The sequence below is a fragment of the Aquarana catesbeiana genome, linkage group LG04, assembly GCF_042186555.1.
Source record: "Aquarana catesbeiana isolate 2022-GZ linkage group LG04, ASM4218655v1, whole genome shotgun sequence".
Lineage (NCBI taxonomy): Eukaryota > Metazoa > Chordata > Amphibia > Anura > Ranidae > Aquarana > Aquarana catesbeiana.
In genome coordinates, this window is record NC_133327.1 from 519,304,551 (window position 1) to 519,326,080 (window position 21,530).

At 41.9% G+C, this 21,530-nt stretch overlaps 1 protein-coding gene across 1 annotated transcript in view; it reads right to left on the minus strand.

Moving 5' to 3' along the window:
* The window catches only part of MTHFD1L (methylenetetrahydrofolate dehydrogenase (NADP+ dependent) 1 like), a 455,506-nt gene that overhangs the window by 158,887 nt on the left and 275,089 nt on the right, over nt 1-21,530 (minus strand). Inside the window, exons 21-22 of the mRNA XM_073627780.1 lie at nt 3,299-3,438; nt 1,760-1,801 (exon numbers count right to left, since the gene is read on the minus strand). Of these exons, the coding sequence (XP_073483881.1) occupies nt 1,760-1,801; nt 3,299-3,438 (182 nt within the window). The remainder of the gene's footprint in view (nt 1-1,759; nt 1,802-3,298; nt 3,439-21,530) is intronic.

Consider the following 21,530-nt stretch of genomic DNA (forward strand, 5'->3'; position numbering starts at 1 on the left):
CCTATTTTGTAGTAATTATTTTGTGCAATAGACATTGGGGGGAGGCATGCACACGCTGATTGGACAGAGGGGAGCCGATGTCGGCCGGCCACCAGCGATCGTTTCCCAGAGAGGCAGAACAGTGATTTGCAGTGATGTAAACAAGGCAGATCGCCGTTCTCACAGGGAAGAAGAAAGAGATAATGTGTTCCTGCTAAGCAGGGACACTGATCTCTGTCTCCATCCAGTCAGACCATCCCCCACACAGTTAGCAAGCACCCCCTAGGGACACACTTAAGCCTTTGATCGCCCCCGTTAACCCCTTCCCTGCCTGTGCCATTAGTACAGTAACAGTGCATATTTTTAGCACCAAACACTGTATTACTGTCACTGGTTCCCAAAAAAAAAAAAAAGTGTCAAAAGTGTCAGTTAGGGGTCTGATTTTTCCACCACAATGTTGCAGTCCCGCTAAAAATCGCTGATCACCGCCATTACTAGTAAGTAGTACTAGTAAGAAAAATAAATAAAATTGCCATAAATATATCCCATAGTTTGTAGACTAACTTGCGCAAACCAATATACGCTTACTGGAAGTTTTTTTTTTACCATAAATATGTAGCAGAATACATATTGGCCTAACTTGAGGAAGAAATTAGATTTTTTTACATTTTGTATTGGATTGTGTATTATAGCCGAAAGTAAAAAAATATTGTTTTTTCTTCAAAATTGTTGCTCTTTTTGTTTATAGCACAAAAAATAAAAACCGCAGAAGTGATCAAATACCACCAAAAGAAAGCTCTATCTGTGGGGAAAAAAAATGACATCAATTTTATTTCGGTAGAGCAACGCTCGACCGTGCAATTGTCAGTTAAAATAAAATAACGCAGTGCCATATCGCAAAAAATGGCCTGGTCATTAAGGGGGTAAAACCTTCCGGGGCTGAAGTGGTTAAATTTTTATTGCTGCCAATAAAGTCCTGTGACTACTAAAAAAAAAAAAAGGTCTTCTAGCTTCAAAAAAAAAAACAAAAACAAAAAAACTGACCAACTCATGAATGAGCCCATCCCTATAGTATACAAACACCATTACTTCAGCAGGGTTGGCAAAATGCAGTCCACTTATACACATGTGAATTGGTGTAAGTAAACATTAGCGTGATTTTTGCTTTCCATTCCAGGATTGTTTTTCAATCTCATTCTGGCCCTTTTGATTACTGATCCATTAAAAATAGGGCAGAAGAGAGCTATGACTGACACATCCATTTATTTGCACAGCCTATTTATATGCACAGCCTAAACAGTCAAGCTTACTCAACAGCACGAAGAATAAAAGCATCAGTGATAACGTGCAGTCACTCATATCAATCAAAATTCATCCTACAGAAGCAACACTATTAACAAATCATTACCACTGCTACTAGGGGTGCTGGCGTAGAATATTAATACAATATTACAACCACAATAATTACCCTAAAAATTTTTTTGCTTGCCCCTATCGTTTAGCCCTCACAAGCAGCGCCCTCCTAATCCTCTTGCCTTTAAATTTTAATTGTACCATCTCCCTTTATTTTGTAAAACACTGCATAATATAAACACTGTATAATAATAATACTAATAATAATACTGACGGACATTACATCTTGATTACAATAGTAAGATATAGATCAAACCACAAATATCAATCAGTTCACAAAGTTTAACTCTGTAAAATACATGTTGTGATGTTGCTTTTCTAAGTCAGCATGTTGTAATAAGTATAAAGCAGTTTCAATATTTATTACCTCTTCTGTGTATTCTTTTGCAAGAGGAGCTCCAGCAGTAACCTGGAATTATAAAAAATAAGCTGTAAATTCGTAATTGAGTAGGTGAGAGCATGTCAAAGAATTTAAACAAATGGATCAAAGGGAAACTATGCTGTTTTGATTTACATTTTAAGTTCGTAAACTGAGGTGTTCTATTTTTTAACTAATTATACAAATGATTGAGTTCACACATACACTTGTGACACAAGACTTAGGCCTCTTTCACACGGCAAGCCAGCTCGGATCTGCCTGTCCGTTTTCCAGGCGGATCTGAGCAGGCCATCCATTTACTCCTATGGGGAGACGGATGTCAGCGGAGATGCGTCTGCCATCCGATCCACTAAAATCAGACGTTTGGCAATGCATCTTGGCGGATCGGATGAGATCTGATGAAAACGGACATCGGCGGTGCTCTGACAGGCCCCTGCTGCTCGGTGAGCAGAGATGGACTGGTCACCTCCTCCGAGTGGATCGGCCTCGTGTAGAAGAGGCCTAAGGCCCCTTTCACACAATCGGACCGTTCAGGTCCGCCTGTCAGTTTTCATGGCGGAGCTGAACGGGCGCTCCATGTTAGCCTATGGAGCGACGGATGTCAGCGGAGACATGTCAGCTGACATCCGACCCGCAAAAAGCAGACGGATGGCCCTACGTCCGGATCTGTCGCTATCGGATTGGGTGAGATCTGATGAAAACGGACATGCTGTCCGTTTTCATCCGATCCCTCCATAGGCAGCAGCGGCGCCTGACAAGCCCCTCCCCACTCAGTGAGCAGAGAGGGACCTGTCATCCGCCTGCTCAGTGGAGATCAACGGAGAGATCTCCCGCTGAGCCAGCGGACCGAGGCGGACTCCATGGAAGCGGAGTCCGCCTCGTGAGAATGAGGCCTTAGGCTTAATGCACACTGGCTTAAAAAAAAAAACTTTTTGTTTGTGTTCTGCCTGTAAAAGCAGCTCAATGTTCTCCTATGTGTTCATGCACATTAGGACAATTACACACATATTTTGAGCTCAGCTTTTAGAGGCAGGAAAAAAAAAAAAAAAACCTTCTGGTTCGCTGTTCTGATTGGAGATTTCTGGCAGAAAAAACATAAATCTATATGAGAATTTTTTACTCCCAAGAGAACAGACTTTAAGCCCAGCGTGCATGGAGCCTTGGCGCATTTAAGGTGTTCAGAAGCGGTTTGTCTTCAGACCCTTTCTGAACTCTCTAGGATGACTTCTGAACAGAGAGTCAAGAGACAGAAAAAATATTCTTAGGTTCATTAAATGTTTCTAACTATTAAAACTAAACACACACCAAGAGCAAAAGTTGTTCTTTAATAAATTATGTTGACAAAAATCTTGAATATTTAACACTACGCTCATAGCAATTGCAAGTTTTCATTTTATAGAAGTTATATACAGTATGCTTTAAAAGCTACTTTTCTGCTACAGTAAACACATTACTAAACCAAATGTTGGTTTAGAAGGGGAAAACTACAATGATCACTTAAGTATTGTAACATACAGAAGAACTTACATTGGGCCCTCCTCCATGCATCTTCAGAGCTCTAATAGTAGCAACAAGAACAACAACATTGGGAATCAAGCCAGAAGCTCTGCACTTAATGTTGAAGAATTTTTCCATGCCAATGTCTGCACCAAATCCAGCTTCTGTGACTGAAAAAAAGGAGTAAATCATGAATAGACATTAAACTAATCCTCTAAACCACTACTATGTCAAAGTCCACAAATTGTACATTACTTAGCTTTCAGCGTACAATCTCAAATTGGTAACAGGATAATTATTCCCATATAGAAACTTCTGAACAATGGTACTGACCATTGCTAGGCCTGGATAATAAAAAAAAAATGACTGGTACATAGGGCTACTTCTAGTACTAGTTCTTTAAGCACAGGTTTATCCTACTACCAGGCAATGGTTCAGGCCCATTAACTAGTTGATTTTGTATTGGATTTCATTTGTTTACTAGGTCACATCACAAGTATCCACCAACAAATGTGTAGCCCAAAGTCTTACATTAACATTTTAAATTTTCTTCACTCAGGTAGATCCTAAAGTGCTGCAGTTGTTTGTAAACCTGGCTGATTCTACTAACTTGAACAAGTCTAAAGGCATAACCTGTTAAAAGGAAAAAAAAGGAAGAAGAAAAATAATATATAAATGGGGGGGGGGGGGGGGGGGCACTCGGCTATTCTCATTTTTTTATTCCTTTCTCCATTCTCATTTTTTAAATGTTCCTTTGAGTATGGGCAAAGCTTTAGAGATGAATATTTATTGCACCCATGCACTTGTCAATTGCAGGGAAGACTTGCACTGATAGTACCACGCTGAACTGAGCAGATTGTGTGTAATCAGCATAAGAGAACAACCCCATCTCTGCTGTGAGCCAATAAAGCAGACAATAAAATGCTGAGGGGCTTGGAGCATCACTTAACTAGTTTAGTTATCAATTTAGTTTAGTGCTACATGTGCCCATGTGTAGCATGCCCAGTCTTTCTGCCCTGCTCCCCCCTCCCAGTACACAGCAATTTGGCTATGATTAATCAAAGCTGCAATAAAAAAAAAAATAAAAAAAGCATGTTTACAGTGCCTTGAAATTTTCCACATTTTGTCATGTTATAACCAATAACATGAATATATTTTATTGGGCTTTTATGTGATAGACCAACACAAAGTGGCACATAATTGTGACATAGAAGGAAAATGATAAATGGGTTTTCTACATTTTTTACAAATAAATATTTGGAAAAAGTGTGGTGTGCATTTGTATTCAGCCCCCTTTACTCTTATTCCCCCAACTAAAAATGTAGTGGAACCAATAGCCTTCAGAAGTCACCTAATAGTGTCCTCCTGTGTGTAATTTAATTGCAGTATAAATACAGCTGTTCTGTGACGCACCCTCAGGTTTGTAAGAGCCTTAGTGAACAAACAGCGTCATGAATGCCAAGGAACACACCAGATAGATCAAGGATAAAGTTGTGGAGAAGTTTAAAGCAGGGTTATGTTATACAAAAATATCCCAAGCTTTCAACAGCTCATGGAGCACTGTTCAATCCATCATCCGAAAACGGAAAGAGTATGACACAACTGCAAATCTAATGTTGAATTAAAAATGGGGGGTTAAGGGACTTTAAGTGAACCTGTGACCTGATAAGGCCAGCTGTTCCATCCCTTGGGACTTTAAATGAAAATGTGGTCTGGTAAGGTCACATATTTCCATCCCTGTCATACATAAAAAAAAGGGGAGGGGGGAGAGAACAAGGGGGTGGGACTTTATATGAAGCACGTGGTAGCCAAAAAATAAATGGTGGACACTATAGAATCTTGTTGTTGTGTGTTTATATTTGGATCGATTGCCACTAAATACAATAAGGAACAGGTACAACATGTAACAAAAGTACAATGGTAATACAATATAAATGGCATCATACAAACAGTATCACATATACAGCAACACAGGATTCTTCCGTGGTGCTATCAAATGATAATACAGTATGAATGGCATCACATAAATAGTATCACATATATAGCAAACAAGATTCATCCATAGTGCACCAGAATATAGTTGGATAAACCAATAAACCATAGTAATATCTGCAGAGTCTATGACCTCGTTGGTCCAAGAGAAGGGGTATACAGTAAACTTGGTATCCAGGTAATGTATGTTGTGATCATGGCGTATGGCAGCTCTACGCGTTTCGTGGCTAGATGGCCACTCGTCAGGAGCAAGCACAAGATTTATCTATGAGTAAGATAGATTGGCCAGTTTGTAGGATATATGCAAAGTTAAGCAGTAATGGGGTAACAAACCCCTAACCCAAGGTTTGGGACTTACTGAGGTTCGTGTGTTGGCTGTTTGATGTCGGGCACCAAGGGCCGTCCGAACAAGTGCTCCCAACCGGGAGCTGCGGCGGACATCTCGCCCGAAGTCCCCCAACAAGCGTCAACCGGAGTAGGCAATGGGACAAAGGGCAGCCTATGTGTGGGTAGAAAGGGAGAATGAACCATAGTGAGATTGTGTGCAGGGGGAGGGTGTGTGAAAGATAGATGAGAGGACCCAGATTGGGGAACTAGGAAGAGGATGACAGCCACGGGGCTGACAAAGTGAATGGAAAGGAGTTGGAAAGTAGAGTGACCCACCTAAGGACCAGGACAGTGCAGTGAAAAACGAGGAAGGGATAGACAGCAGGCTGGTACCTGTGATGAAAAATCAGGTAAATAAAAGGGAAGGAAGGAAGGAATCCTGGACTAACGTAGATGTGTGGAGGAGCCCCGAGTGCTAGAGCCGACCCGGGAGACGCCTATAAAGAGGTCGCAGCGATGACGCCGCTGACGTCACTCCAGCGCAGCAGAGAACAGGGGAAGGGGGCGGAAGGATCCGGTGAGCAGCACCCGACCCAGCGCCACCATCCATCCCCCAATCCGCTCGCGAGCGTGGCAACCGCAGCCAAGGACGCACTGGCACCCAAGGAGCACCGAACGTCCAATGTGGGGTGCGTGACGTAGACGCGCAGTGGCGATGCCCATGCCCCCCAGGCATGGGAAGCCAGAGGTGGGAGGAGGCCCGCCAGGCGTGTCACAGCTCCCGGACCAGGAGAACAACACGGGCGGCAGGCAGCCCGGCCTAGCTCACACCTCCCCCATGAACGGACCAGAGTAATGCCAAAATACCCTGGGAAGGTATAAAGTAAAAATAATAAATAAAATAGGGTAAGAAAGAAAGTAAAAAAGGTATTATGGTGGTCAGTATTGATAGGATAACTATAATAAGAAGGTTGGATTGGATCAAGAAAATTGTCATAGAATAAACAATTGTAATAAGGATAATACAATTAATAAATTAAAGCCAAACCACATGCTTCCATCCCTGTGTCTAATGTGGAATTAAAAATGGGGGGTTAAGGGACTTTAAGTGAATCTGTGACCTGGTAAGGCCAGCTGTTCCATCCCTTGGGACTTTAGATGAAAATGTGGTCTGGTAAGGTCACATATTTCCATCCCTGTCATACATCAAAAAAAGGGGGGGGAAGAGAACAAGGGGGTGGGACTTTATATGAAGCACGTGGTAGCCAAAAAATAAATGGTGGACATTATAGAATCTTGTTGTTGTGTTTATATTTGGATCGATTGCCACTAAATACAATCAAGTAGAACAGGTACAACATGTAACAAAAGTACAATGGTAATACAGTATAAATGGCATCATACAAACAGTATCACATATACAGCAACACAGGATTCTTCCATGGTGCTATCAAATGATAATACAGTATGAATGGCATCACATAAATGGTATCACATATATAGCAAACAAGATTCATCCATAGTGCACCAGAATATAGTTGGATAAACCAATAAACCATAGTAATATTTGCAGAGTCTATGACCTCGTTGGTCCAAGAGAAGGGGTATACAGTAAACTTGGTATCCAGGTAATGTATGTTGTGATCATGGCGTATGGCATCTCTACGCGTTTCGTGGCTAGAGGGCCACTCGTCAGGAGCAAGCACAAGATTTATCCCCTTGTTCTCTTTCCCCCCCTTTTTTTGATGTACAACTGCAAATCTACAAAAGACATGGCTGTCTACCTAAACTGACAAGCCGGGCAAGGAGCGCATTAAACAGAGAAGCAGCCAAGAGGCCCATGGTAACTCTGGAGGAGCTGCAGAGATCCACAGCTCAGGTTGGAGAATCTGTCCACAGGACAATTATCCTGCACTCCACAAATCTGGCCTTTATGGAAGAGTGGCAAGAAGAAAGCCATTGTTGAAAGAAGTCCCATTTGCAGTTTGTGAGAAGCCATGTGGGGGACACAGCAAACATGTCGAAGAAGGTGCTTTTGTCAGATGAGACCAAAATTAAACTTTTTGGTCTAAAAGCAAAACGCTATGTGAGGTGGAAAACGAACACTGCACATCACCCTGAAAACGCCACCCCCACCATGAAACATGGTGGTGGCAGCATCATGGTGTGGGGATGCTTTTTTTCAGCAGGGACAGGGAAGCTGGTCAGAGTTGATGGTAAGATAAATGGAACCAAATACAGGACAATCTTAGAAGAAAACCTGTTAAAGTCTGAAAAAGTCTTGACTGGGGGTGGAGGTTCACCTTCCAGCAGGACAACGGACCCTAAACATACAGCCAGAGCTACAATTGAATTGTTTAGATAAAAGCATATTCATGTGTTAGAATGGCCCAAAGTCCAGACCTAAATCTAATTGAGAATCTGTGGCAAGAAAATTGTTGTTCACAGATGCTCTCCATCCAATCAGAGAGCTTGAACTATTTTGCAAATAAGAATGGGCAAAAATGTCACTCTAGATGTGCAAAGCTGGTAGAGACCTACCCAAAAAGACGAATTGCAGCAAAAGGTAGTTTTACAAAGTATTGACTCAGGGGGGCTGAATACAAATGCACGCCTTGCTTTTTAAAAATTTGTAAAAAATGTTGAAAACCATTCATCATTTTCCTTCCACTTTACAATTATGTGCCACTTTGTGTTGGTCTACCACACAAAATCCCAATAAAATACATTCATGTTATTGGTTATAACATGACAAAATTTGGAAAATTTCAAGGGGTATGAGTATTTTTTCAAGGCAATGTATAAATAACACTTGCTCAGACACAACAGAAAGATACAACATTGTTACTTCTGTATTATTCTGTTTATTCATCTGCAGATAAAAGGGATAAAGTTCGATCTGCAGATTGTCAGTTAAAGCAACCTGACGACAAAAAAAAAAAAAATAATTAAGGGGAAAAAAAAAAGTTTATGAAACAACATATTTATGGTTAACCCTATTAACCATTCGTTTACTCTAATCTGCCCCAATTAACTCCTTATTCTCACCCAATTATTTCCCTGCTGATTTTTTTCTGGTTCATTTCAAATTTTATTAACCAATAATATTTAAGCTTTTGTTTGTTTTGCTCATTAATATTTGTACTGTGGTGTTGTTGTAATTATGCTCATGTGAACAAAAAAGTGGCAACCACACACACCAACACAATCTCAATTCCAAAAGAGTTGGGATGCAGCGATAAATCTACATAAAAAACAGAGTACAAGATTTGTAGATCTCAAACCCATATTTTATATACATTAGAAAAAATAAAAAATAAGAAACATATCAAAATGTTTAACCACTTGCCTACTGGGCACTTAAACCCCCTCCTGCCCAGACCAATTTTCAGCTTTCGATGCTCTCACACTTTGACAATTACTTAGTCATGTAATACTGTACCCAAATTAATTTTTTGTCCTTTTTTTCATACAAATAGAGGTTTCTTTTGGTGGTATTTGATTACCTCTGGGCTTTTTATTTTTTGCACTATAAATGAAAAAAGACCAAAAATTTTGAAAAAAAAAACGCATTTTTCTTAGTTTCTGTGATAAAATTTTGCAAATTATTAATTTTTCTTCATAAATTTTGACCACACTTTATACTGTTACATATCTTTGTTAAAAATAACCCAAATTAGTGGATACTATTTGGTCTGTGTGAAAGTTAGAGAGTCTACAAGCTGTGGTGCAAATCATGAAAAATTGATCACACCTGATGTACTGGTGACCTCATTTCTTGCGACCTGAATAAGCCAGGAAAGTACAAATACCCCCCAAATGACCCCTTTTTTGAAAGTAGACATTCCAAGGTATTTAGTAAGATGCATGGTGAGGTTTTCCTCACAATTCTTTGCAAAATGAAGATTTTATTTTTCCACAAAATTGTCATTGTAATAGGTCATTTCTCTCACATGGCATGTGTATACCACAAATGACACCCCAAAATACATTCTGCTATTCCTCCGAAGTATGGCGATACCACACGTGTGGGACTTTTTCACAACCTAGCCACAGAGAGGCCCGACATGCAGGGTGCACCATCAGTTGTTCTAGGAGCATAAATGACACATCTAACTTGTTGACTACCTATTACACTTTTGAAGGCCCTGGAGCACTAGCACAATGGAAACGCCCACAAAGTGACCCCATTTTGGAAAGATAACACCCCAAAGTATAATCTATGAGGCATGAGGAGTCTTTTGAACGGTTTATTTTTTTCCAGAAGTTTATGGACTATGTGGAAACCGCATTTTTTTTTTTTAACACAAAGTTGTCCATTTATAAGAGAGATTTCCAACACATAGCATGTACATAGCAAAAATGACACCCCAATATACATTCTGCTACTCCTGAGTATGGCGATAGCACATGTGTGAGACTTTTACACAGCCTGGCCACATACAGAGGCCCAACATGCAAGGAACACCGTCAGGTGTTCTAGGGACACATAGCATGCACATACCAAGAATTACACCCCAAAATACATTTTGCTGAGCAAAGGGTAAACAAAATATTACCTGTGGTTTTAGTAGCACAGTTGTCCTCACAGGAGGATAGCATTGGTCCAGGCAGCGACTTGGTCAGCAAAAGTGAACACAATTGTCCAAGCAAGAGGCAGGAATACTGTCCATAGTTAGTACAGGCAGCAGGCAGGGATACTGTCGATATACAGTCCAGGGTTAGTGCAGGCAGAGATTGTCAGCGGTGCCAAAATATTGGTCCTGATAGTAGTCAGGAACATGGTCCATGTGGAGTGGTCAGTTCATGCGACAGGCAGAGGCATGATGGCATAGGTCCTACAGGCAGCAGTAGGGCCTCGTTCAGGACAGAATGGGGACAGGGGTAGAGGCTTCTCCCACCCAAATGAAGCCGACGAGTCTCCAGACCCTAATCTAGGAATATGAAAACAAAAATTATTGTCTTCTTCATCCAGAAAAACAATTCTGGAGCCCCTCACATATGTGAGATCCCTGCGTTATGAATCCCACTTGTCCAGTGGCAGGGTACAAGAAGTATGGTAACGGAGGAAACCGTCAAGTATGCAGAGGCCTGGTTGGGAAGGACATTGGGGACAATAAGTGGTGTCTCTTCTAACTCCTCCTCTGGTGCACACCCGGCATTTTTTCTGACGTTTTTGGCCTGTTGGTCTGGGAGGGATTTTATCGGGAAAGTGGCGTTCGGAGAGTCAGCTAATCATATTGGATCGAATGTTTTCTGGTGGGCCGTTCAGGAATATAGGGGCAGTGGTGATTTCCTCCTGGTAGCCAAGGAAGGATTTGGGGCTTTCAGTAGAGTTGCGATAGAAAACATAATTGTTGTATATGGCCAAATTAAACAAATAAACTGAAACTTTTTTATACCACTGGTATGTTCGTCTTGTGGAAAGGTAGGGTTCGAGCATTTCGTTGTTTAAGTCAACACCCCCATGAACATATTGTATTCGTGGATATATGTTGGTTTTTGAATTGGGCCATTCCTCCTGGTGATCTCAACGAATGTATTGTTGTGGATCGAAGAAAGCACGTAGATATCCCTTTTGTCCCTCCACTTCACAGCCAGAATTTCCTCATTCCGTAAACTCGCCGTCTCCCCTCTTTTTAGCTTCTTGTTGACGGGATTTTAAGGAAAGCCTTTCCAGTTTGTCCTTATGGTGTCACATGCTGGAGTGTTCTTTGAAGGTTGCGGAACAGGGGCAAACTTGCATAAAAGTTATCTACGTACAAATGGTAGCCGTTCTCCAGGAGTGGGTTTATGAGATCCCAAACGACTTTCCCGCTTGATCCCATGTAGTCTGGGCAATTAGGGGGATGCAGCTGGGTGTCCTTCCCTTCGTATACCATGAAGGCATATGTATACCCTGTGGCTCGGTCGCACAATTTATACAGCTTCACCCCATAGCGGGCCCATTTGGTAAATAATAATTTTATTTACTTATATTTTTATTTACTTTATTTATCAGAAAAATAATTTAGTAGTGGCCCAATTTTATAAAGCTTGTCAAAATTTGGGTCATTTCGGGGAGGGCACTGGGTATTATCATTATAGTGTAAGAATCTCAATCATGAGATATCTGGTTCTGGGCATTACAGAGGAAAAGATGGGCATGTGGTGGATGGGAAGGGTTGACCAATATGAACGCAATACATTTTATTTTTTTTGGTTAGTCCCATACAGAATGTGAGGCCCAAAAAATTTTTAAACTCCTCCACCGTTAGGGCTCTCCACTCGTAGGGACGGGCATAATAGGACGTTGGTTTTCTTGCTATGAATTGTTGTGCATAAAAGTTGCACTGGGCCACAATTGATGCTAAATTGATGCTAAAAATTAAATGGAAAAAAATCAATCTGGGAAAAATTTTCTGTGTCCACCTGGACTCCTGGCTGGGCAGTGAAAGGGGGAATGTTAGCTTCTCCTTAATTAGGAGGAAGCCACAAAGGGTATGAAGGGAATAGGTAAGGCTGGCAAGGGACCTAACCCTTTGGGACTGAGGTGACACCCCACTGGTATGTGGCCTTTGCCGAGGTACTGAGGTGCTGGTGGATGGCACTGCTTCCTCACCAGAACGCCTTCATCTGGCGGGCGGACTCTAATCCTCCTCTGAGGCTGTCAGTGTTCCACTGCTTAGGACAGGCTCGTAGTCAGTGTCAGACTCAGAATCTGAATTTGAGGAGGAATCCGAAGCGGAGATCTCCCCGTTGCTCTCGTCGGCCACAACAATATTGTACGCCTCCTTGGCTGAAAAGAATCTTCTAGACATTGTTGGTGATGACAGAAGGCACTGATGACAGATGGCATGTGACATAGATGGCACTGACAGGTGGCAATGACATGTACTGTGGGTACTGTATTCACTTTTTTTTTTACTGTTGAACTCACAGGCTGCAGCACAGGTCGCTCTCCCCTCCTCACACGCGGTTTCTGTATGAGGAGGGAGAGCCAGCAATGAGAGATGATCTCATATGTTTACACTTGAGATCATCTCCCATTGGACATGCCGATCGAGTGCTAAATGGCCACTGTGATTGGCCATTTAGCACGATCTGTGATTGGCTGTGTCCAAGGGACATGGCCAACACAGAATTTCCCCGATGCGCACCCGCTGCGGCGAGCGGGTAAGGAGTAAACAGGACGACGTCCAGGGACGCCTTCCTGGCAATTGAGCGCCACGCTGTAGCCATCTTTCGGCTATAGCGTGTGCGCCTAGTGGTTAAACTGACAAAATGTACTATTTAACCACTTCCATAGCAGGCCTATTCTGGCACTCATGTCCTACATGTAAAAATCATAATTTTTTTTTGCTAGAAAATTACTCAGAATCCCCAAACATTTTTTTAGCAGAGACCCTAGGGAATAAAATAGCAGTCGTTGCAACTTTTTATGTCACACGGAATGTGCGCAGAAATTTTTCAAACACTTTTTTTTTTTTTTAAATTAAAAAAAAATAAAAAATAAAAAACACTAGTTAGCCCAATTTTTTTGTATAATGTGAAAGATGTCAGCCCCCCCCCCCCCCCCCCCCCCCCCCCCCGAGTAAATAGTTACCCAACATGTCACGCTTTAAAAATTGTGCACACTCTTGGAATGGCGTCAAACTTCGGTACTTAAAAATCACCATAGACACTTTAAAATTTTTTACAGGTTACCAGTTTAAAGTTCGAGGCCTTGGGCTAGAAATGTTGCTCTCGCTCCAATGTTTGCAAGGATACCTCACATGTGTGGTTTGAGCGCAGTTTACAAATCTGGGTGCGACGTGTGTTCGCTTCTGCGTGCGAGCAGGGGGGGGGGGGGGGGTTAAAAAAAAAATATTTTTTTTTTTTGCACTTTTATTCCCAATACATGGAACGTAAACATCCCTTGTTATAACGTCACACACGGGCTCCATAGATCATAGAGACTGCAAGGGACGATCTGGTCCGCAGTTCTCTATGGTTAACTTCTGGCGCCGGCGGATTTCTTCTCCGGTAGAAGCACCGGAGGGTGGCAGAAGGGGAACGTCCCCTCCTGCCACCTGTAAAAACTACAATCAAATGGCTGAACAGCCGCTATGATTGTTTAAGGTGCAGGGAATCGCCGGCTCAAAATGATATCTGAATGATGCCTGTAGATATCTCCACTCAAAGTCCAGGATGTCATATGACGGCCTTGGACGGGAAGGGGTTAATAAAAAAAATTATCTTGAAATTGATTCACGTCTCAAAAAAAAAAAAAGTTGCATGTTTACCACGGGGTAGCATGCTCCCTTTTAAAATCACTCTGTAAACTCTGGGAACTGAGGAGACCAATAGCTGCAGTTTGAGAGGAATGTTGTCCCATTTCTGCCTAATAAAGGATTGTAACTGCTCAAAAGTCCTGAGTCTTTTGTTGTATTTTTCTTTTCAAGATGCCCCAAATATTTTCAGTTGGTTAAAAGGTCTGGACTGCAGGCAAACCAGTTAAGCACCCAGACTCTCGCTCTGACTCTGGCTGTTGTCATAGATGCAGTGTGTGGTTTAGCATTATCCTGCTTAAAAATATGCAAGGCCGTCTCTGAAAAAGACAGCATCTAAATGGGAGCATATGCTGCTCTAAAATCTGGATACATCTTTCAGCATCGATGTTGTCTTTCCAGATGTGCAAGCTGCCCATTCCATACACACCAATGTACACCCAATACTATCAGAGATTCAGGCTTTTTAACTGAGTGCTGACAAGCCGGAAGGTCCCTCTCCTCTTTAATCCGGAGGATGCGGCACCCATGGTTGCCTAAAGGAATGTCAAATTTTGATTTGCCTGACCACAGAACAGTTATCCACTTCGTAACAAACCATTTTAAATTAGCTTTGGCCCAGAGAAGAGGGCAGCCTTTCTGGATCATGTTCAGATATGGCTTCTTTGCATTTTTTAGTTGGCACGATGAATGTGTGCATAGTAAATTTTTGGAAGTATTCCTGAGAACATGCAATGATGTCCATCACAGAATCATGCTTGTTTTTAAGATACAGTGCTGTCTGAGGGCCACCAAGATCACGGCATCCAATGTTGAGTTTTGGCCTTGTCTTTTGCACACAGAGATTTCTTCAGATTCTCATGATGTAAAAATAAAAAAAACTTAAATAATGTGGCTCCATAAGTGTGCACACCCTTTTATAACTGGGGATGTAGCTGTGTTTAGAATTAAGCAATCACATTCAACCCCATGTTAAATAGGAGTCAGTACACACCTGCCATCATTTAAAGTGACTCTGATTAACCCCAAATAAAGTTCAGCTGTTCCAGTAGGTCTTTCCTGACATTTTCAGTTGCATCCTACAGCAAAAGCCATGGTCTGCAGAGAGCTTCCAAAGCATCAGAGGGATCTCATTGGTAAAATATATCAGTCAGGAGAAGGGTACGAAAGAATTCCCAAGGCATTAGATATACCATGGAACACAGTGAACACAGTCATCAAGTGGAGAAACTATGGCACAACACTGACATTACCAAGAACTGGACGTTCCTCCAAAATTGCATGAAGACAAAAATAAAAAATTGGTCAGGGAGGCTGCCAAGAGGCCTACAGCACCATTAAAGGAGCTGCAGGAATATCTGGCAAGTACTGGCTGTGTGGTACATGTGACAACAATCTCCCGTATTCTTCATATATCTGGGCTATGGGGTAGATTGGGAAGACAGAGGCCTTTTCTTTTCAAGAAAAACATCCAAGCCCAGCTAAATTTTGCAAAAACTGCCTGAAGTCTCCCAAAAGCATGGAAAATGTGTTATGGTCTGATGAAACCAAGGATGAAATTCTTGGCCATAATTCCAAAAGATAGGTCTGGCGCAAAAACACCATACCCACAGTGAAGCATGGTGGAGGAAGCATTATGCTTTGGGGCTGTTTTTCTTCATCTGCAACAGGGGCCTTAGTCAAGGTAGAGGAAAATTATGAACAGTTCCAAATACCAGTCAATATTGGCACAAAACCTTCAGGCTTCTGTTAGAAAGCTGAACATGAAGAGGAACTTTATCCATCATGACCACGACCCAAAGCATATATCCAAATCAAAGGAATGGCTTCACCAGAAGAGGGTTCAAGTTTTGGAATGGCCCAGCAAGAGCCCAGACCTTAATCTAATTGAAAATCTGTGGGGTGATCTGAACTGGGCTGTGCACAGGAGATGTTCTCGCAATCTGACAGATTGAGGTTCTTTTGCAAAGAAGAGTGGGCAAAATATTGCCAAGTCAAGATGTGCCATACTGATAGACTCGTATCCAAAAAGACTGAGTGCTGTAATATCATCAAAAGGTGCTTCAAAGTATTCGTTTAAGGGTGTGTACACTTATGCAACCATATTATTTTAGTTTTTTATTGTTACTTCCCTCAACTGCAACTGAGTTGTACAGTTTATAGGTCACATTAAAAAGGTGGAAAAAAGTTCTGAAATTATTTCTTTGTTTTTTTTTACATCACAGAAACCCGACATTTTAACAGGGGTGTGTAGACTTTCTATAGTGTGTGTGTGTGTGTGTGTGTGTGTGTGTGTGAATTTAGAATATATACACACATACACACATACATACATATATACATACACATGTACACACACACCACAGTTGCGCTCATAAGTTTACATACCCTGGCAGAATTTATGATTTCTTGCCCATTTTTCAGAGAATGTGAATGATAAACATTTTTCGCTCAAGGTTAGTGTTTGGCTGAAGCCATTATCAATCAACTGTGTTTACTCTTGAAATCATAATGGCAACAGAAACTACCCAAATGACCCTGATTACAAGTTTACATACCCTGATGATTTTGGCCTAATAACATGCACGCAAAGGGGTTTGAATGGCTATTAAAAAGGTAACCAGCCTCACCTGTGATCTGTTTGCTTGTAATATGTGTGTGTGTGTTTGTATAAAAGGTCAAAGCGTTTCTGGTCTCCTGACAGACCCTTGCATCTTTCATCCAGTGCTGCACTGAGGTTTCTGGATTCTGAGTCATGGGGAAAGCAAAATTGTCAAAAGGATCTGCAGGAAAAGGTAGTTCAACTGTATAAAACAGGAAAGTGATATAAAAAGATATCCAAGGAATTGAGACTGCCAATCAGTGTTCAAACTCTAATCAAGAAGTGGAAAATTAGGAGTTCTGTTGGTCTACCTAACCCTGGTTTGGTTTCAACTAAAATGTTAGCCACAACTGCCAGGAAAATAACTTCAGGTGAAATACAGGACTCCCTGAAAAAATGTTCCGTGGCTGTTTCAAGATGCACAATAAGGAGGCACTTGAAGAAAGATGGGCTGCATGGTCAAGTCGCCAGAAGAAAGCCATTACTACGCAAATGTCACAAAATATCCCGCTTACAATACGCCAAACAGCACAGAGACAAGCCTCAAAACTTCTGGCACAGTCATTTGGAGTGATGACACCAAAATTGAGCTTTTAGGCCACAACCATAAACGCTACATTTGGAGAGTAGTCAACAAGGCCTATGATGAAATGTACAGAGGTGGATCGCTGATGTTTTGGGGATGTGTGGGCTACAAAGGCACAGGAAATTTGGTCAAAATTGATGGCAAGATGAATGCAGTATGTTATCAAAAAATACTGGAGGAACATTTGCATTCATCAGCCAGGAAGCTGCGCATGGGACGTACTTGGACATTCCAGCATGACAATGATCCAAAACACAAGGCCAAGTCGACCGGTCATTGGCTACAGCAGAATAAAGTAAAGGTTCTGGAGTGGCCATCTCAGTCTCCTGACCTCAATATCATTGAGCCACTCTGGTGAGATCTCAATCGTGCAGTTCATGCAAGACAGCCCAAGAATTTACAGGAACTGGAGGAATGGGCAGCTTTACCATCTGAGAAGATAAAGAGCCTTATCCACAAATACCACAAGAGACTTCAAGTTGTCATTGATGTTAAAGGGGGAAATACACAGTATTAAGAACTGGGGTATGTAAACATTTAATCAGGGTCATTTGAGTAGGTTCTGTTGCCATTATGATGTAAACAGAGTAAACACAGTTGATTGATAATAAATGGCTTCAGCCAAACACTAACTGTGAGTGAAAGAAAAGATTTGTGTTATCGTTCATATTCTCTGAAAAATGGCCAAGAAATCAAATTCTGCCAGGGTATGTAAACTTGTGAGCACAACTGTATAATCCCAGTGGTGTAGTGGATAGCACTTTCGCCTAGCAGCAAAAGGGTCGCTGGTTTGAATGCCAACCATGACACCACCTGCTTGTTTGCATGTTCTCCCTGTGCCTGCGTGGGTTTCCTCTGAGTACACCAGTTTCCACCCACACGCCAGAGACATGTTGGTAGGTTAATTGGATCCTGTCTAAATTCGCCCTAGTATGAATGCGAGTTAGGGATCTTATATTGTAAGCTCCTTGAGGGTAGGGACTGATGTTATTGTAAACTGATGGCGTTATACAAGTGCCTGAAATAAATAATTACAGATGGACGCATACGCACATACAGTATCTTACAAAAGTGAGTGCACCCCTAAGTGAAAATGTCTAAATTGGACCCAAAGTGTCAATATTTTGTGCGGCCATCATTATTTTCCCGCACTGCCTTAACCCTCTTGGGCATGGGAGTTCACCAGAGCTTCACAGGTTGCTACTGGAGTCCTCTTCCACTCCTACATGATGACATCCCGGAGCTGGTGGATGTTGGAGACTTTGCGCTCCTACACTTTCCATTTGAGTATGCCCCACAGATGCTCAATAGGGTTTAGGTCTGAAGACACGCTTGGCCAACCCATCACCTTCACCCACAATTTCTCTAGCAAGACAGTGGTCATCTTGGAGGTGTATTTGGGGTCGTTATATTTGAATACTGCCCCTCAGCCCAGTCTCTGAAGGGGATCATGCTCTGCTTCAGTATGGCACAGTACAGGTTGGCATTCATGGTTTCCTCAATGAACTGTAGCTCCCCAGTGCCGACAGCACTCATGCAGCCCCAGAACATGACACTCCCACCACCATGCTTGACTGTAGGCAAGACACACTTGTCTTTGTACGCCTCACCTGGTTGCCGTCACACACGCTTGACACCATCTGAACCAAATAAGTAATTGGTCTCATCAAACTGAAACCATGTCCTGTGGTAATCCATGTCCTTAGTCTGCTTATCTTCATCAAACTGTTTGCAGGCTTTCTTGTGCTTCATCTTTAGAAGAGGCTGCCTTCTTGGACGACAGCCATGCAGGCCCATTTGATGCCTTGTGCGGCATACGGTCTGAGCACCGACAGGCTGACCCCCCACCCCTTAAACCCCTGCAGCAATGCTGGCAGTACTCATACACCTATTTCCCAAAGACAACCTCGGTATAGGACACTGAGCATGTGCACTCAATTTCTTTGGTCGACCATGGCAAGGCCTGTTCTGAGTGGAACTTGTCCTATTAAACCACTGTATGGTCTTGGCCACCGTGCTGCAGCTCAGTTTCAGGGTCTTGGCAAACTTCTTATAGCCTAGGCCATATTTATGTAGAGCTACAATTCTTTTTTTCAGATCCTCAGAGTTCTTTGCCATGAGGTACCATGTTGAACTTCCAGTGACCAGTATGAGAGAGTAAAACACAAAATTTAACACACCTGCTCCCCATTCACATTTGAGACCTTGTAACACTGAGTCACATGACACCAGGGAGGGAAAATTGCTAGTTGGGCCCAATTTGGACATTTTTCACTTAGGGGTGGGTGTACTCACTTTTGTTGCCAGTGGTTTAGACATTAATGGCTGGGTATTGAGTTATTTTGAGCGGACAGCAAATTTACACTGTTATACAAGCTCTACACTCACTACTTTACATTGTAGCAAAGTGTCATTTCCTCAGTGTTGTCACATGAAAAGAAAATAAAATATTTACAAAAATGTGAGGGGTGTACTGACTTTTGTGAGATACTGTATATTAACTCAGTCAATACAAAAGGTGGACACTTTTCCAAAATGGATCTTTGGAACCATTATTTGTATCCTAAATTTATAAATACACCAGACAGGAGAAATATATTACACTTTGTACATGTCAAACTCATAACTAGCATTGCCCCATGCCTCATTTTTATAGAACAATTTCATAAACTGCACAGTACAGACTTGGAGAGGGAGACCAAACCAGTTGTACTTCTGTGCTCACGTGCCAACAAAAAGCTGATATAAGTGCTTTAATCCATACAGTGTAAACAAACTTGCATATTTTAGTGCCAAGGAGCCCCTGAGGCTGCATACAGCTGCCCATAGATATGAATGGGAGAAGGTGGCTGTAGGCAGCCATGCGCTACTACTTGTGTAAGTGGGGCATGTTCATAGACGCAATGTTCCAAAAGCAGTAAATGTGCATTCAGAAAATTAGGTTTGCACACATGTGCCACTTTCTATGCATTACCACATGTCTCCTTAACCACTTGCCGACCGTCGCACGCCGATGTACGTCCCTTTTTTGAGGACGGATATCGTTGTTATGGCAACAGCTAGCTGCCATAACCCCAGTATCCCCGTTTCCGGCCGGCTACAAGATAAAAGAGGTCTCTGCGGCGGATTCGCTGATAGATCACTTTTATCGGTGGCGGCAGAGGGGCCCCCCCTCCCCCCGTGATCCGGTGCCCTCCGCTGCTTACCGGAGCCGTCGGTAGCGGCAGAGGCGATCACGTCCTCTCACTTGCTGTGCATGGAGACGAGTGAGGGGAATATGGCCCCCACCAGTCTCCATGACACTCATAACGTCACTTCCACCCATACGTCTTAAAAGGCACATTTTTTCAATGTAATTTTTTCAAATGATTTTTTTTTTTCCATTGCATTTAAGTCCAAATATGAGATCTGAGGACTTATTTCCCCAGATCTCATATTTAAGAGGACCTGTCATGCTTTTTTCTATTACAAGGAATTTTTACATTCCTTGTAATAGGAATAAAAGTGACCCAAATATTTAAAAAAAAAAAAAAAAAAAAAAGTGTAAAAATCAATAAAATCAAATAAGAAAAAAAAATAAAATTTAAAAAAAAACGCCCCATCCCGACGAGCTCACGCGCAGAAGCAAACGCATACGTGAGTAGCGCCCGTATATGAAAACGGTGGTCAAACCACACATGTGAGGTATCGCCGCGATTGTTAGAGCGAGAGCAATAATTCTAGCCCCAGACCTCTTCTGCAACGCAAAATATGCAACCTGTAGAATTTTTTAAACGTCGCCTATGGAGATTTTTGAGAGTAAAAATTTTATGCCATTCCACGAGCGGGCGCAATTTTCAAGCGTGACATGTTGGGTATCAATTTACTCTGTGTAACATTATCTTTCACAATATAAAAAAAAAAAAATGGGCTAACTTTACTGTTGTCTTATTTTTTTATTCAAAAAAGTGATTTTTTTTCCAAAAAAAGGGCGCTTGTAAGACCGCTGGTACTATGTTACAATGCATTTTGGCGCACATTAACTGCTTCAGCCCCGGAAGATTTTACCCCCTTCCTGACCAAAGCACTTTTTGCAATTCGACACTGCGTCGCTTTAACTGACAATTGCGCAGTCGTGCGACGTTGTACCCAAACAAAATTGATGACCTTTTTTTCCCCACAAATAGAGCTTTCTTTTGGTGGTATTTGATCACCTCTGCGGTTTTTATTTTTTGCGCTATAAACAAAAAAAGCGACAATTTTGAAAACGCAATATTTTTTACTTTTTGCTATAATAGATATCCCCCAAAAATATATATAAAAAAAAAAAAAAAAAACTTTCCTCAGTTTAGGCCGCTAGAAGACGTACTAGAAGACGCCTTAGCGCCCAAATTCATGGTGGGGAAGGTTCATGAAAAGTACCCTTCAATACATTGGTATCCGTGCCAGTATGACAAAATGGATCAATGCACTCTACACCAGTCCCACTGTGGCCATTAAAACCAATAGCGTACTCTCCTCGGATTT